The 15,110-nt window shown below is 40.8% G+C and overlaps 1 protein-coding gene across 6 annotated transcripts in view; it reads right to left on the bottom strand.

Annotated features, from left to right (window-relative positions):
* Positions 1–620: 620 nt before the first annotated feature.
* Positions 621–15,110, bottom strand: part of npnta (nephronectin a) — a 57,618-nt gene continuing 43,128 nt past the window's right edge. For all 6 annotated transcript variants that reach the window (XM_082536390.1, XM_082536392.1, XM_082536391.1 and 3 more), the window contains 4 exons: positions 7,682–7,771; positions 6,403–6,501; positions 2,456–2,715; positions 621–2,307 (listed from right to left, as the gene is read on the bottom strand). In XM_082536390.1, coding sequence (XP_082392516.1) covers positions 2,197–2,307; positions 2,456–2,715; positions 6,403–6,501; positions 7,682–7,771 — 560 coding nt within the window. In that variant the 3' untranslated portion in view covers positions 621–2,196. The remainder of the gene's footprint in view (positions 2,308–2,455; positions 2,716–6,402; positions 6,502–7,681; positions 7,772–15,110) is intronic.

The raw sequence follows: 15,110 nt of genomic DNA, 5'->3' as shown, positions 1-15,110 counted from the left end.
TCCTTTGATTGTTGGGGTTTCTCTGTGTAACTGTAGGGTCTTTCCCTTGCAAAATAAAGTGCCTTAAGGCAACTGCTGTTGTGATTTGGTGCTATATAAATAAAACAATTAAAGGAGATGAAACACAGCTGAATGAAGCAATTACAGCTGGTGTTCGGTGTTCAGCACTTACCTCTTAATCAAAGTGACTATGTCACCAATGATTTTCCAGAACTTTTTGTGTGTTAAAAAAATACACCCTCAACACCCTTTGATATGCGATGAAGGTGTAAATTAGCTGCTGACACCAAAGTCTTTTTTTAAAGGCTGTAAAGTTGCATTTTAACACTGATGTCTTTGACTCACTTTTGGAAACAGCAGGCATTTCTGGATCTGCAGTTTTTGATATTTCCAACATGTTGTAATTTCTGAGCCTCTACTTATCCTTCCTGGGTGGAAGCCAGAGGGCTAAATCGTGTTTTTTTTTTTCTTCCAAATATTAACATTTTACCATGTTTTGTAAGGATTGTGGGGCTAGGTGGACTGGAAATGTAAATTAACTGGCTTAAACAATATTGTGTTTTTGTGTTCAGACCACACAAAGGATTTTACAATACAAGCCACATTCACAACCCAAATGCTCGCCCACACACACATTCAGAACTTTATTGATTGCACTGTAAAACCTTTATTTGTCTCACACATCCATACCTACAGCTAATTTAGAATCACCAATCACCTAGCATGTCCGTCTTTGGAAGTAAGCCAATTTTGTTTTTTTGTTGTTTTTTTGTAAACACACCATTCAAATGTTTTTTTTATTTACATACTGCTCTGGATAATTCTGAATTTGGTGAATGCAACCATGCACACAGAAAACCTTTACAATGCCCTTCATTATCACATCATACAATATGCAACTATGTGCTTAGCAAGTTACAAACAGAGCTTTATACCATATGAAGACACATTTTTGGACACTTTAAACAGCCTTGCACTACACAAGGTTTTGATCTGTGTACACGTTCTTTCCTTAAAAGTTGAAATATCAACCAGCTGAAATCCAATCAATATCTACGTATGAATTTACATAACATATAAATCACACAACAAATGGGATTGTTTAGAGTATGTACACACAACTACATTTACAATAATACAATTTGTGAAAACCTAAAAAGGTGTTGGTGTCATCATCTTTATAACAAACTGCACTTAATATAACAAAGCACAAAGTGTATAATAAAAAGTAACTTTTCGGTTGACTCGAAAATCGTACAATGATTCTGTTTTACACGTTTCAAGTATCTGAAGAACATGATCGCAGAGTTTTACCAACCTCAACAGGCAATAACACGATAGAAAAGATGCTAAATATCTGAACTTTCTGCGACCAAGCAGGTCTTTGAAATGCTGTGGCAAGAAAAAGGACCTTTCAGACAAAGCTGTGCTATAGAACAGTAGCCGGTAATTAAAACGAAAAACAACTCACATTTGACCAGCAAAATTAGCGGTAAACTGACTTTTGGTGTTATGCTGTGGGCCTATATCAGATTGAAAGAAATCTGCATTAGAACCAATTCAATTTTGACAAATAAAATTTGTATTTTATGTACATTTTTTAAATCTCCAACCAAAAGAAATCTACCGCTTGTTTCTTCTTCTTTTTTTCTGATCAAAACAGTCACAAAATGCACCCCTGGCCACATGTTTTCACCATTAAGCAACTAAAAAAGCAATGGCTTGTGGTTAAAGGATCAAAGCAAAGCAAAAGCGGGCTCCCTAAATAAAGGAACAATCCTCTCTCCGGGAAGAAATGAAGTGAGCGTGGGCCTGTCAGCGGTGCGGCTGGAAGGCTGCCAGTGCTGTTAGGTGGAGGACATTTCCATGGTGAGTAGGTACATGCACACTTTAGAGTAATAAGGTGATGGAGTGAGATGGAAGCTGAGAGGACTGGGGATGTGCTGCTGGGATCCACCCACGAGAACAGGTTCGGTCCTTTTATTAACGGACAGCCGAGTGAGAGAAACCCACTGTTCTGCAGACGCATGATTTGGGGGGATTTTGTTTACACGACGGCTGAGGGGTTTAGGGAGGGATCTGTGAGTGCCCAGGCAGAGAGAGAGAGAGCGGGGAGAGGGGGGGTCACAACAGAGTCCGTTCTCTTTGAGATGAGTTTCTCTCTTGTTTTCTTTCTGCCTCGTCCTGTTCTGTCAGTCAAAGTCTCCTCAGATTGTGCTCCTCTGTGCAGGAGCCTTTCCTCAAGGTTATGTCGTCCACGGCCATCTCTCCGCTCCTGCCTCGCCCGCGCTCCCCCTTCAGGATCACCTGATGAACAGCAGTAAAATGAGGCACACTGAGGTATTCTTACATAGGAACAGGAACATAAAGTATGAACATTAAATGATGTTAGATGTTTAAATATTTTTACTTTATGAGAGACTCATTATTTTTTTATATTTATTGTTATACTTACACTTTCCAGGCCTGTGCCCCATAATGTGATCTGGGTGTGTCTCCAGCCATTTCCACCTGTTCGACCCCAGACTGCTGGACTGTACTGCTTTCCCTTCTTCACAAACACTTGGAGCATTCCCACATGGTGACCTGCCAGCTTGTGCCGGAATGACAAGCACAGATTGCCGTCATTCCAGGGAGGGATAAGGGGGAGGACCAGCCGCGCTCCTCGTCCAGTCCTCTTGTTTCCTGCTTCGGGTATCGTTAGGTAGCGTCCACCTGCGGATGCAAGTCACAGATTTTAAGTCAGTGATGACATGGTAATCTAAATTTTCACAAAAAAAAAAAGAAGTAAAGACTGAGTTGTGTTGATAAGATTAAGCTGCATGAGCTTTCTGTGAGAAGGCTGTACTCTGAAACTACTTAATAAAATAATCAATGTTTGTGGCTTTGCCGTTTTTTTTTCTAAATGTCATGTTGTTTATCACCTATATCACCATCAGTCTGTACACAGTGCAGAAAAATATATAAGCAAGAATCAGGGATTTGGTTTGAATGCACTTCAATTGAGCCAAACAAAGTTGAAAGACAGATCTGAGAGAAAATTTGTTGAAACAGACCAGAAGAACTAAAATGACCAAAAAAATGGACAAAACTCTCTTTCCTTTAGCTTTGTTTTTGGGATGCATGTGCATTTTTACTGCCACAGAAACTGGTTTCTATTTCACCATGTATACCATCACACATACCTGTCATTTAAAAACATTTTTATTGGCGTTATTTTCTAGAATCCCGATGCAAACTTCTGATGACAATGTTTCCCTAGTGGTTTCTAGAAAGCCACATTGTGTTTTCCTGTCACTTTATTGCTGTCACTTGAAGAATAGTAAAAAGAAATATACACACCAGCCAATTCAATAGGTACACTTTCGAAACTGCTTGTTAACACAAATATCTAATCAACCAATCAATGGCAGTGACTCAGTGCTTTAAGGCATGTAGACATAGTCAATATGATCTGCTGAAGTTCAAACTGAGGATCAGAATCTGGGTCCAAGGACTTGCTTGTTAGGACTATATGATTAGCAAAGATCTCCTTCACATACTGCTACACTACGCTTGAAAGTGCATTATGGTTTTCTGATAAGGCTCCATCTGTCAACCAGTGGCTACAGTCTGTGATATGTATTGTGCCAATGGAAGCCTTCTCTACAGCACTTAAGGACAAACCTTTCCTTTTCTATCGCACATGGGACCCTTTTTTGGCCCATCTGGACACTCCTTCTGCTCAGAGGTTGAAATCGGGCTTACGGGATTTAGCCTGGCAACAAAGGGACAATTGTTAACCTTTTTCATTGTCTATTACTATTGCTGTTGGGTTTTTCTTTCTACCTCCCAGGTCCTGCTATACATGTAGATGCATCTTTGTCCTGTATATGTATATGCTGGTGACTGCTGTTTTCCTGCTTTGCAATTAAAAGTTCAATAATAAAAAAAACAATAAAAAAAAACTGAGGATCAGAATGAGGAAGAAATGAGATTTAAGTGATTTTAAACGAGGCATTTTGTTGATGCCATATTTGCTGCTCTTGGCTGCATGTTATTTACTGTACTGGGATATTTCTCCACAACCATCTCTCGGGTTTACAGAGAATGGTCTGAATAAAATCAAAACACATGAGAGTGGCAGTTCTCTGTGTAAAGTAAAGCTCTATTGATGTCATAGATGACATGAGAATGGCCAGACTCAGACGGTATAGCAACTCAAGTCATATCAAAATAACGCAAAGGTCATCTCTGAACGCACAACATGTGGAACATTGAAGTAGATGTACTACAGGAAACCGAGGCTACAATTCCCAAGGGCTCATTCGAATTGGACAATAGAAGACTGGAAAAATGTCGCTTAACTCTCCATTTCTGCTGTGACATTTAGACCAGCGGTCCCCGACCCCCGGGCCTCGGACTGGTACCGGTCAGTGAGTCGTTTGGTACCGGGCCGCGAGAGTTGAGGCTCAGGTGTGAAATGTATGGTTTTCAGGGTTTTTACCGGTTTTCAGCGTTATTTTGTTATCGTTTTTAATCGTTAACACGGTTTTCCTTGGTCTTTTCACGTGTGTTATGAATAAATCTTCTTTTTTTCGGTACCGGTACTAGTTTTATTTTGTTGTATTTATCCGCGACACCTTAAAGGCCGGTCCGTGAAAATATTGTTGGGCATAAACCGGTCCGTGGCGCAAAAAAGGTTGGGGACCGCTGATTTAGACGATAATGTCAGAATTTGGCTGAACATCCATCCATGCTTTCAAACATGAAAGCATGGATGCTGTGTTGTATCAATGGTTCAGGCTCGGTGTGATGGTGTGATGGTCTGAGGGACAGTTTCTGGTAACACCATGAGCCTCAGGCTTCCTGCATATTGTTGCTGACCATGTCTGTGACTACAATGTGCTCATCTTCTAATGTCAATCAATCAGTCAAGGCTTTATTCACCACGTGCAGGTTGCCCTGCAGTGAAACACGCCATGTCACGAAGCTCAAATGATTTCTGTTTTTTGAACATGACATTGAGTTCACTGTACTCAAATGGCCTCTACAGTCACCTGATCTCGATCCAATAGAGCACCTTTGGGATGTGTTGGAACAAGAGATTCACATCATCGATGTGTAGCCAAAAAACTGCATCAACTGTGCAATGCTGTCATGTTTTTGTAGTGTACTTGTTTTTGTTTTCCTGTAATTGTGGTTAATTTATCATTTAAAACAAACATGGTATATAAACATAACTGATACTTATGTTTCTGTGCATCAAAATCTCCAAAATACATATACAGTATATAGATACTAGACAAACCCTTGACCCATTTATGTTTCTTTCCCTCAAAATACATGTAGTGGCCCTGGCAACTAGATGTATTTTGGAGATTTTAATTTATGCATTAGTTAGTGATAGTTGAGCTACAGTTTTAAAAATTTAAAGGCGATAGAGCCTCTGAGTATTAGCTGATTAATGCTGATGTATTTTGCTTATACAGCATGTATGGCTGGTGTTAACTGCAGGGGGTGTATTAAGTATCTGCAGGCCCACAGAAGCTTTCTGCATAAATTATGAGCGCTCTCCAAATCTATGCCAATCCTCTAATGGGCATGAGTGTTTGCCCGTGGCTGTCGATCAAAGTACTTAAAGGGATGAACAGTAAATAATTACATGCTTCATAACACACTGGGGATTTTGCAAAAAACTAGGCAGACACACACACACGCACACATATATGTACAGTATAGCTAAGCGATTATTTAAGTGTTCTGATTAACATTAGTAGCACAGAGAGGTTACTGCAAATTGAAATGTTGTCCATTAAAAGGAATTTCTCTAAGTCAGCACTTAGCTTATGATTCATTCTAAATGATTGGTCAGGGATCTTATAGGTCTGGGGAAAGAAAAAACCTTTATTGCCTTTGTGAAGGAGCTCGGACTTTAGCTGAAATGAGGCCTCATTCGGAATGTCTGAAAACACTAATAACTGCAAGACTAAACGATTTGCCAAAGGAAACCAAACCTAGTTAAACAGTTCCAGTACACTGCACCTTTAAGCCTTCTCACTACCCGTAGAGAGTCCTCTTAACATAATTCACTATGTCTTCTCCTCGTCTGAACCCACAAAGTAACGGTGTTGTATTCCTATTTAATGTGAGCCACAGGTATCCCTGATGGGTCACGTAATCTACTTCTCATTTGCATCGCTTTGCAGAGTGAAGCGCTAATCTCCAGAGGAGACAAACGACTTCCCTGGAGTGATTTCACCTTGACCTGTAATTGAGTAGAAGCTACTTAGATTGCCAGAGTGTGAGTTTGCGCGTGTGAAGCAGCACGGCTCGTGTTATTTCTAGTTCCTGCCAATAAAACAAACACTTTGCCGTATTACAAACGTGTGACTGAGGAGAATCAAGTTGCCCTTCAATTACCTGATGGATCAGGCGTCGTCTCCCAGTGCAGGTCCCCGTCTTTGTCCCTGATCCAGCCACAAAGACCATCATCAAAGGAGCAGCTCAGATACCCCGACTCTGAATAGAAGAAAAAAAACACACACTTTTCAGAGAAGTGGAGAATGCACACACTTGCACGAGGCGTCAGTCTGCTCTTTGTAATGCTTCACAGTAACCTTGCTTTTTTTTGCCTCTAACTTCCCCAGGAGCGAGAGGACTGGCGAAGCTTCTTCTGATGAACAAGATGATACAATAAAAGCGTAAACATTTGTTGTAATGTTGTAATCTCTCTGAAGAGATCTGATGCACTGGAGAAAAATGAATTGGAAATGGAGCTGCACAAATTACGAGCAGAAGTGCATTCATCTATAAAAATAAGAGAAAAATATCATAAATATTTACATGAGCTGCAGGAACTGCTGATGTCATTGTGTTTGTAAGTGAACACAAAGACTACTGTTTGCATGCCTTGCATTGTAATTAAAATACATCGTGGTTACAACACAGCTGTAATATTCAGTGACTGATGATTTCTAAGATCCCAGTGATGATGCCCAGACAATAACATTAAGGCAACACAGGCAAAGCAGCTGCTGTAGCATGCAGGCGCTGCGGTACAAATTGGTTCGATGAAAATAACATCCATCATTTTGTCCCTGAAACAGAATTTCCAAGAAGAAAGAAAAAAAAAATGCCAGTTCATTTTCTGAGCCAATGAAAACGCTCTGTGCCTGTGACACAGCGTATCAAATGATACACCCAAACCACAATAAACACACAACTAAATCATTAGGCAATCTTTGCTGCATACCATTGACATCAATAAATCACATTGAGCAAACATGACAGGAGAAGCCATCTCCTCACAAAAGCTTGTTGTTGTGGGAACCTCCTTAATAACTCAAGTATTACGAAGGTTTTGGGCGAAGCTGTGATGTGCTTCAAAATGGTCAATTCATCATTCAAGCAGTCAAGCAATCAAGCTGACGTAATGCAAAAAGTGGGAAAAGTCTTGCACCGCTTTCTGGGCTGCGAGCCATTATTTAAACCGAAACGACCAGATGTCATGTGTCACCCCCTGGTGAAGGCCCTATCAAAACACATCTGGTCACTGTAATACCTTCACCCTCTGCAGCAGCACTGCGGGAGATGATTGTCAGTTTCATTTTGGTCACGGTAAATGCGGCTCGTCCATCATCATTCGAGCTCAATGAGCGGGGCTCTTGCTGATTGTCTCTGTCAAATGTGTTTTGTTTACCTGGGTCATCCTTGGCTTCGTCTGCCGTGTTGCCGAGCTCAATGTCAAAGTCGATGTCGAGGACTGTGTTGCCACTGGGGTTCCGGGGGACTGAGAGGAAAGAGACAGAGAAACAGAGACAAAGGCTTAGATAAAGGATTAACAAAGGTATTATGTTTGTTCACTAACGTCTGCCTGTGGCTGTTATATCCCTTTGTTTCATTACTCAAAGATTTTACATGGCAAAATCAATGTCATGGCTTAGCACCTCCATAACCAATGTCAGTCACAATTAATAACAGGCAAGACTCCAGAGACTGGAATACCTGAGAAAAACCTGTAGCAACACTAATGTGAGTCATAAAGAGGAAAAGGAAGATGGCTCATCTGATGCAACATCTGAGCAAATGTTACGGCTGCACACCTAGCAGCTTCAGTACACGAACGTACACGAGGTACACGGCCTCTCCTTAAATAGCCTCTTTCCTTGTCCGATGGTGTCACCCTGACCAAAATATCACAGACTGAGCTGAGTCATTAAAGGTCAAGTGTGCGCCGGAGAAAAAAAAACCCATGTTTTTTTTAGTGAGCAATGTTTTGACCTTTTTGTTCTGTTAGAATGATCACTGTCTGATTTTAAAATGCCTTTTGAAAATGGTTGAAAATGTCAAAAATATATAAAGTACAGAGACATCCTTATTTTGATATATACTGGGTTTGCACTTGTCAGTGGAATTTAATGAGACAAATTATCAATTAAAATATTCTTAGCCCTCCAGGCTGCTTCGTGTGCGTTTGCTATGAATGAACTGTAACCTGCACTTGAACTGTCAAGCCCCCCCCCCAGAGTCCTTAATGTGTGCCCCTTCCCACTCTACACTGAAAGGGCTCCTGCACATGCTGGGTCACGACCACCTGGCAGACTGTGATGTAGTCTGTCAGTCGTAGGAATCTGAGAGTGTGGAGATCACACACACATAAACACACCAGTCTCTCGAGCAATCCCAGGCATCCTGTCTCAGAGCGACGCTGAAAAACTAGTTCATGCATTTATTACTTCCAGGCTGGACTACTGTCATTCATTATTATCAGGATGTCCAAAAAACTCACTGAAAGGCCTTCAGCTAATCCAAAATGCTGCAGCAAGAGTCCTGACAGGGACTAGAAAGAGAGAGCATATTTCTCCTGTTTTGGCTTCCCTTCATTGGCTTCCTGTTAAATCCAGAATTGAATTCAAAATCCTGCTCCTCACATACAAGGTCTTAAATAATCAGGCCCCATCTTATCTTAATGAGCTTGTAGTACCATATCACCCTATTAGAGCACTTCGCTCTCGCTCTGCAGGCCTACTTGTTGTTCCTAGAGTATTTAAAAGTAGAATGGGAGGCAGAGCCTTCAGTTTTCAGGCCCCTCTTCTGTGGAACCAGCTTCCAGTTTGGATTCGGGAGACAGACACTATCTCTACTTTCAAGATTAGGCTTAAAACTTTCCTTTTTGCTAAAGCATATAGTTAGGGCTGGACCAGGTGACCCTGAATCCTCCCTTAGTTATGCTGCAATAGACGTAGGCTGCCGGGGGATACCCATGATGCATTGAGTTTTTCCTTTCCAGTCACCTTTCTCACTCACTATGTATTAACAGACCTCTCTGCATTGAATCATATCTTTTATTAATCTCTGTCTCTCTTCCACAGCATGTCTTTTATCCTGTCTTCCTTCTCTCACCCCAACCGGTCGCAGCAGATGGCCGCCCCTCCCTGAGCCTGGTTCTGCTGGAGGTTTCTTCCTGTTAAAAGGGAGTTTTTCCTTCCAACTGTCGCCAAAGTGCTTGCTCATAGGGGGGTCATATGATTGTTGGGTTTTTCTCTGTATCTATGAAGCGCCTTGAGGTGACTTTTGTTGTGATTTGGCGCTATATAAATAAAATTTAATTGAATAATTAATTAATCCAGGTCTCTCTGTGTGTCTGTGCTTTTAAGGAACAAGCATCCCTATGAATTTGGTTGTAGAGTATATACCTATGAGTGATGTAAAAAAGAAAGGGCATTGTCTTTCAGCTCTAAGGTTTAACATATCACGCTTTTACTGCTTCCAGAGGAATTAGGAGGGTAAAGTAGCAGCTCGGTCCTGCTACTCAAATGCGCTTAATTAATTCATCATGAGCAAGTGTGAGCAAGGAGAAAAGACCACAGCAATGACCTTAGAGAAGCAACTGTTGCTCTCCATTAATCTGAGAATGGTCAGAAGAAGATTACTCACAAAGGAAAACATTTGTGAATAAAACTCAAGACTCTCCCAGTCTTCCTGGGAGTGGACGTCCAAGCAAATTCACTCCAAGGTCAGATTGTGCAGTTCTAAGAGAAACTGCAAAAAACCCAGAAGCTGCATATTATGGTAAATGGTAAATGGCCTGTATTTATATAGCGCTTTACTAGTCCCTAAGGACCCGAAACCGCTTTACATATCCAGTCATCCACCCATTCACACACACATTCACACACTGGTGATGGCAAGCTACATTGGAGCCACAGCCACCCTGGGGCGCACTGACAGAGGCGAGGCTGCCGGACACTGGCGCCACCGGGCCCTCTGACCACCACCAGTAGGCAACGGGTGAAGTGTCTTGGCCAAGGACACAACGACCGAGACTGTCCAAGCCGGGGCTCGAACCGGCAACCTTCCGATTACAAGGCGAACGCCCAACTCTTGAGCCACGATCGCCCCATTAGACTCAACTACCCAGAGTCCCGGTCTATCTATCTATCTATCTATCTATCTATCTATCTATCTATCTATCTATCTATCTAACAACTAAGGATGTCTTTGTAATGTGGGGTAGAGGGGGGGAGAAAAACATGTAAACAATAATTTGAAATATGCTGTGATGTTTGACTCTTGACCTTGTGTGTGTGTGCGTGTTTGTGTGTGTGTGTGTGTGTGTGTGTGTGTTTCAAGCCAGTTATTTGGTAGTAAAAGCTGCAGAGTTGATATTCTACATTCTGCCCAATTGCCGAGCAAAAAGTAAAGAAAGAAAGAGTTTAAGGTTTAGAGACAAGTGCAGTGTACTTATTCCTTTCTAGACACCGTGTAGCTGCATCTTTTAACCGGCAGGTTAAACATCGCACTTCATCATCCATCCATCACTGTCGCTCAGTGAAAGCCTCACATCTCTGCAGCTTGCATTCAGAGATTAAGAGCCTTATTTAAGCCTAATTTACAAGAATTCCTGACACAATTCACAGCATGTTTATATTCTGCAAAATATGTTTATTGGAGTTCTTGCTGACTTCGATGGAGGTAGAAGTGGCAGGCAACAACATTAACATGAAGAGGGGGAAGCAGCGAGACACAGCTAGCCTGCCTCTCTCTGTAGTTAAACAAATGTGACTATTAGCATTTCAAAAGCTTACTAATTGGCAGTTCTGGCACTATGTCTTTAAACCTTATCCAGACAGAGTCATAACAATTTGTTGTTTTATAGGCATTTGTGTAGCATTATCATCATTATTTGGCTGGAAGCCGACTTCATGGTGTTTTGCCAAGCAAACAGCAGAGATGCTACGCAGGACAAGCTGTCGTTATAGTAAAAACCAAAGACACTGTCATTTTTTTTCTTTTACATTCCGCTTCTAACACACGTCGATAACAAAAATGCACAATTCAGATAAGCGTATCACTTCATCTCAGCCTCTGCTCCTTATCTTACTGTGAGGTGATCACAGCTTTCACATTTTTCCTTAATGATTAAAAGGTTATAGAGACGAGGTTTTCAAAAACGGGTTCCGCTCACTTCACGGGTCAAGACCCAAAGGAATCTGTGAAAGCCTTTGAATTAGTTCCGACTGAAACGCACACCTGCACTCGAGAAGCAGCTGAAGTATTCTTCACGCCACGGGGCTCTTCTTCATTTTCATCCCTATTTCCGTCTAATTATTTGAATAATCACTCAGTGATGTCTCTCCTCCCCTCCTTCCCTCTCTCTCTCATCTGATTCAAGCCATCCTCGGCAAGCTCTGATTTCTAGAGCTGCTCTGCCGTAGTGCGGACTATTAGATTGATGTCTCCCTCAAGCAGGGCAGACAGGTGTTAAGGTAATCTTCTCTCCTCTTCCCTTTTTCTAATTATGTGATGCCATCTGGCAAGGTGAATAGGAACCACAGTATCTCACCTCTTATTCTGTACTTAGTTTCTCGGCATACATATTTTTGAGGGAGAACAGCTTAATGCCGAGTTTTCAGTAAACACTGTAATTTGCTGTGGCTACAAGCAAGCAAAACGCCAAAAGAGAGACACTTCTTGGAAATAAGCTTTATCGGGTCTTTGATACACAGACAGTATTTGTTAGTGGGATCAACTCGTTGCTGCTTTTTTTCTCTTATCGTTGGATTTACTGAGCACTGTCAACAAAATACAAAATTCCAACCAGCCCTATCATGTAGCTCGAGAGAGAAAACCGCCCGTTTCATCTGTTACATAAAAACGAGGATCGTGATTTCAGCCCTGAACTGCATATTTCAGACTTAACAGTGGGCGAGTTTTCTCATTAAGAAACAATTCACAGTTCTGAAAAGGTGCAGCACACGATTGGCCTGATTAGCTCCTTTGTTAAAGCCAAAAAAAAGCAGTCTTACCACCTAACATTATTTATAATTCATTCTGTTATTTGGTTTGATTGAGAATGTGATTCATTTTGAAGGTAATTGGTGTCAGAGTTTGATGCTTGGCCGAGAGCACTGCGTGACATGTGAATAACAAACGGTCTGGCTAAGTTTGTGTTTGTCACTTGAAGCCAAAAAGATAATTATCTTGAGAAGAGAAAGACATTCCTTCTCTCACTGTACAGCTTTGTGACACTGAGCTCATAATACTTCATTTTCTTGCAAAAAAAATTGGACATTATTTCCATACAATAGCTGCATTTTGAAGGTGGGTGTAGCTCTATTCAAATGGAAATCACTGTGAATTCGCCTATATAGGAGACTTAAAGGGAGCGTTCGTGCCAGAATCAAATTTACATATTTTACCTCTGGTGTGTAGTGCGTTTTATCGATCTTCTTTTCCCAGAAATTATAAACTGTTTACTCAAGAAAAAAAGCAAGTGGCATGTAGTTTGACTGTTGAAGATGAGGCAGGGGATTTCTTTAAAACTGAAAACTGGCTGCCACTACAGGCTAGCTGGAAAACACATTAAGGTGACCAGATCCCAATAAAGTGAATGTGGAGCAAACACTGTGTTTGTGTGGGACACGTCAACAACACTGAGAGGTTTTCTGAAATGTTCATATCCAATTTTAAACTAAAAATACACTAAACTGCGCAGGTCACTGGGTTGTCATTTAGCAAATACAGGACAAATATACAGTGATCATAAAAGGAAGCTTCAGTTTGTTCTTATAGACTCGTGCAATAGTCTTTATATACTCCTGTGTTCTCTTTTATTTCACTGTTATTTCAGCAGCTCTTCTGTTTGGATGTATCTATAGATAGGATGACACTTTAAGCAATTTTTATCCAATTATGACCCACACAGCCTGCGTCACCACACAACATATCTTCCGCCTGTGGGAAATGGCAAACTACCTTTAACAAAAACAGACAAAACCGCTTTTTTTGCAGCACCTTCTGTCATATTCAAGAAAATCTACAAAGTTTGTGACTTTTTTGGGGACTTTTAACTTTACCTTCTTCTTCTGACTATAATAAGAAGTGTTTTCTTCATACAGACTGCGTAAAAGTGCATGTCCCACAGAACTAGTCAAAATATGGCACATTGTCCAAAATGTGGGAAGGGGGGGAAACAGTGGGTAACAAACTCCCGCTCCAGTGTATCTTAACTGGTCTTGAAAGTGACCTCTGAGTTTTGAGTTGAACCATTTTGAAGACTTTGCAAATGGAAACTTTGAGATTCAAATTTGCTGACATATCTGAGCTAACAAAGCTGGAAGATGAACTTTATACACCAGCTGCCAGCTGCTGTTTATGGTAATATATGAAATCTGGATGTGCGAATGCAACAACTTAACCCCTTAATGCCAAGTGGATCGCATTTGATACGTGAGTTTTTGTCGCATTTGATACGTGAGTTTTTGTTTTAGAGTTTTGAGTTTTTGAGACATCTACATCATCAGTGTAATTTTTCCCCCTGAAAAAAATAAATAAATTGCACAGTACATTTTTAAACAATACACTGCAAAAACTAAAACTAATTAAATTTTTTTTAAAAACACACCAGATGTAGCAAATGTGATACAAATTAAAAGATAATTCATGCAGATGTTATTAAGACCCATGGTGTAAATGAACAGTTCAGCTATAAGGAAACCAAAAGAAAACAGGGTTCATTTCATAATCACAAAGCTGAAGCTGTAAATGTAAATGCACAGGTGCTTATAGAGCGCTGTTCTGAACTGAGCACTCAAAGCACTTTTCATTACAAGAGTACCCAATCATACACAATATATTCACACAGAGCTTTATTCTGTGTCTGAGCCCCATGTCTCACATTCATGCACTCACATACTGATTAATGCTTATCTTGACCAAGGGTGCTTTAATATACAGACAGGAGGAACCCGGGCATCAAACCACTGACCTTACAATTGCAGGAGAACACGTTGAATCGTCCTGAGCCACAACCCCAAGGTAACAAACAAGGCTTTCCTACATGTTCAGAGCAGTTAAAGCTGTTCCATCCCCCCAAAAAATACATTTATAAGAACAACGTGTAGTTCTATAGCTGCTATGTGAAAGACTGCATCACCTGTATGGCGTGTTTAAGCTCATTGTTTTTGTTCTGCAGCCCACAGCTTTACTGTTCTGGTTCACTTTTACTGCCTCTAGTCAGCCTTGTTTTCCAGACACAGCAGCTGTTCTCAGTGAAAAAGCTGTAAACACTCATTGTACACTACCTGCCCTGCAACAAGCAGCAATCACTCAAAATAGCAGCTCGCTGCTGAACATTGCAGAGCATTTAGCAGCTCAGGAGCCAGATTTTTTTTCTTATATACATCAAAACAGATTAGTGGACGCATGTGGAACAGACAAAGAAACACCTTATAAGACTCTACAGTTGGATCTAAATATGTCTTATGTCACATGATTTCCTGATGAAAGTGTCCCTCACACAACACAACATCAATCGTTTTATGACTATGTTTGGATAGTGAAGTGTAAAAGGGGACATTTTAATAAGCAGATGTCTTCTTCATTTTGGGAGCACTGAACTTGTTTGCCAGATAAAAAGAAAAACACACTTAAAGTTAATACTGATGTTGCTCTTTGTGTGCCAGATGTGTAAACAAACAGCTGCCTGCTAACAACTGTACGAGGTAAAAATGTAAATTTTGTGCTTACGGCTTCCTCCGGTAAACATCTGGAGGAAGCACATCAAACTGTTGCTTTTTTAATATTTCATGTGTATTTACTTAAGAAAAAACAATATCTATACTTAT

The sequence above is a fragment of the Aulonocara stuartgranti genome (genome assembly GCF_965226115.1).
Source record: "Aulonocara stuartgranti genome assembly, chromosome: 6".
NCBI classification, from domain to species: domain Eukaryota; kingdom Metazoa; phylum Chordata; class Actinopteri; order Cichliformes; family Cichlidae; genus Aulonocara; species Aulonocara stuartgranti.
Note: the sequence above shows the minus strand (reverse complement) of the source record. Positions and strands in the feature narration are given on the sequence as shown.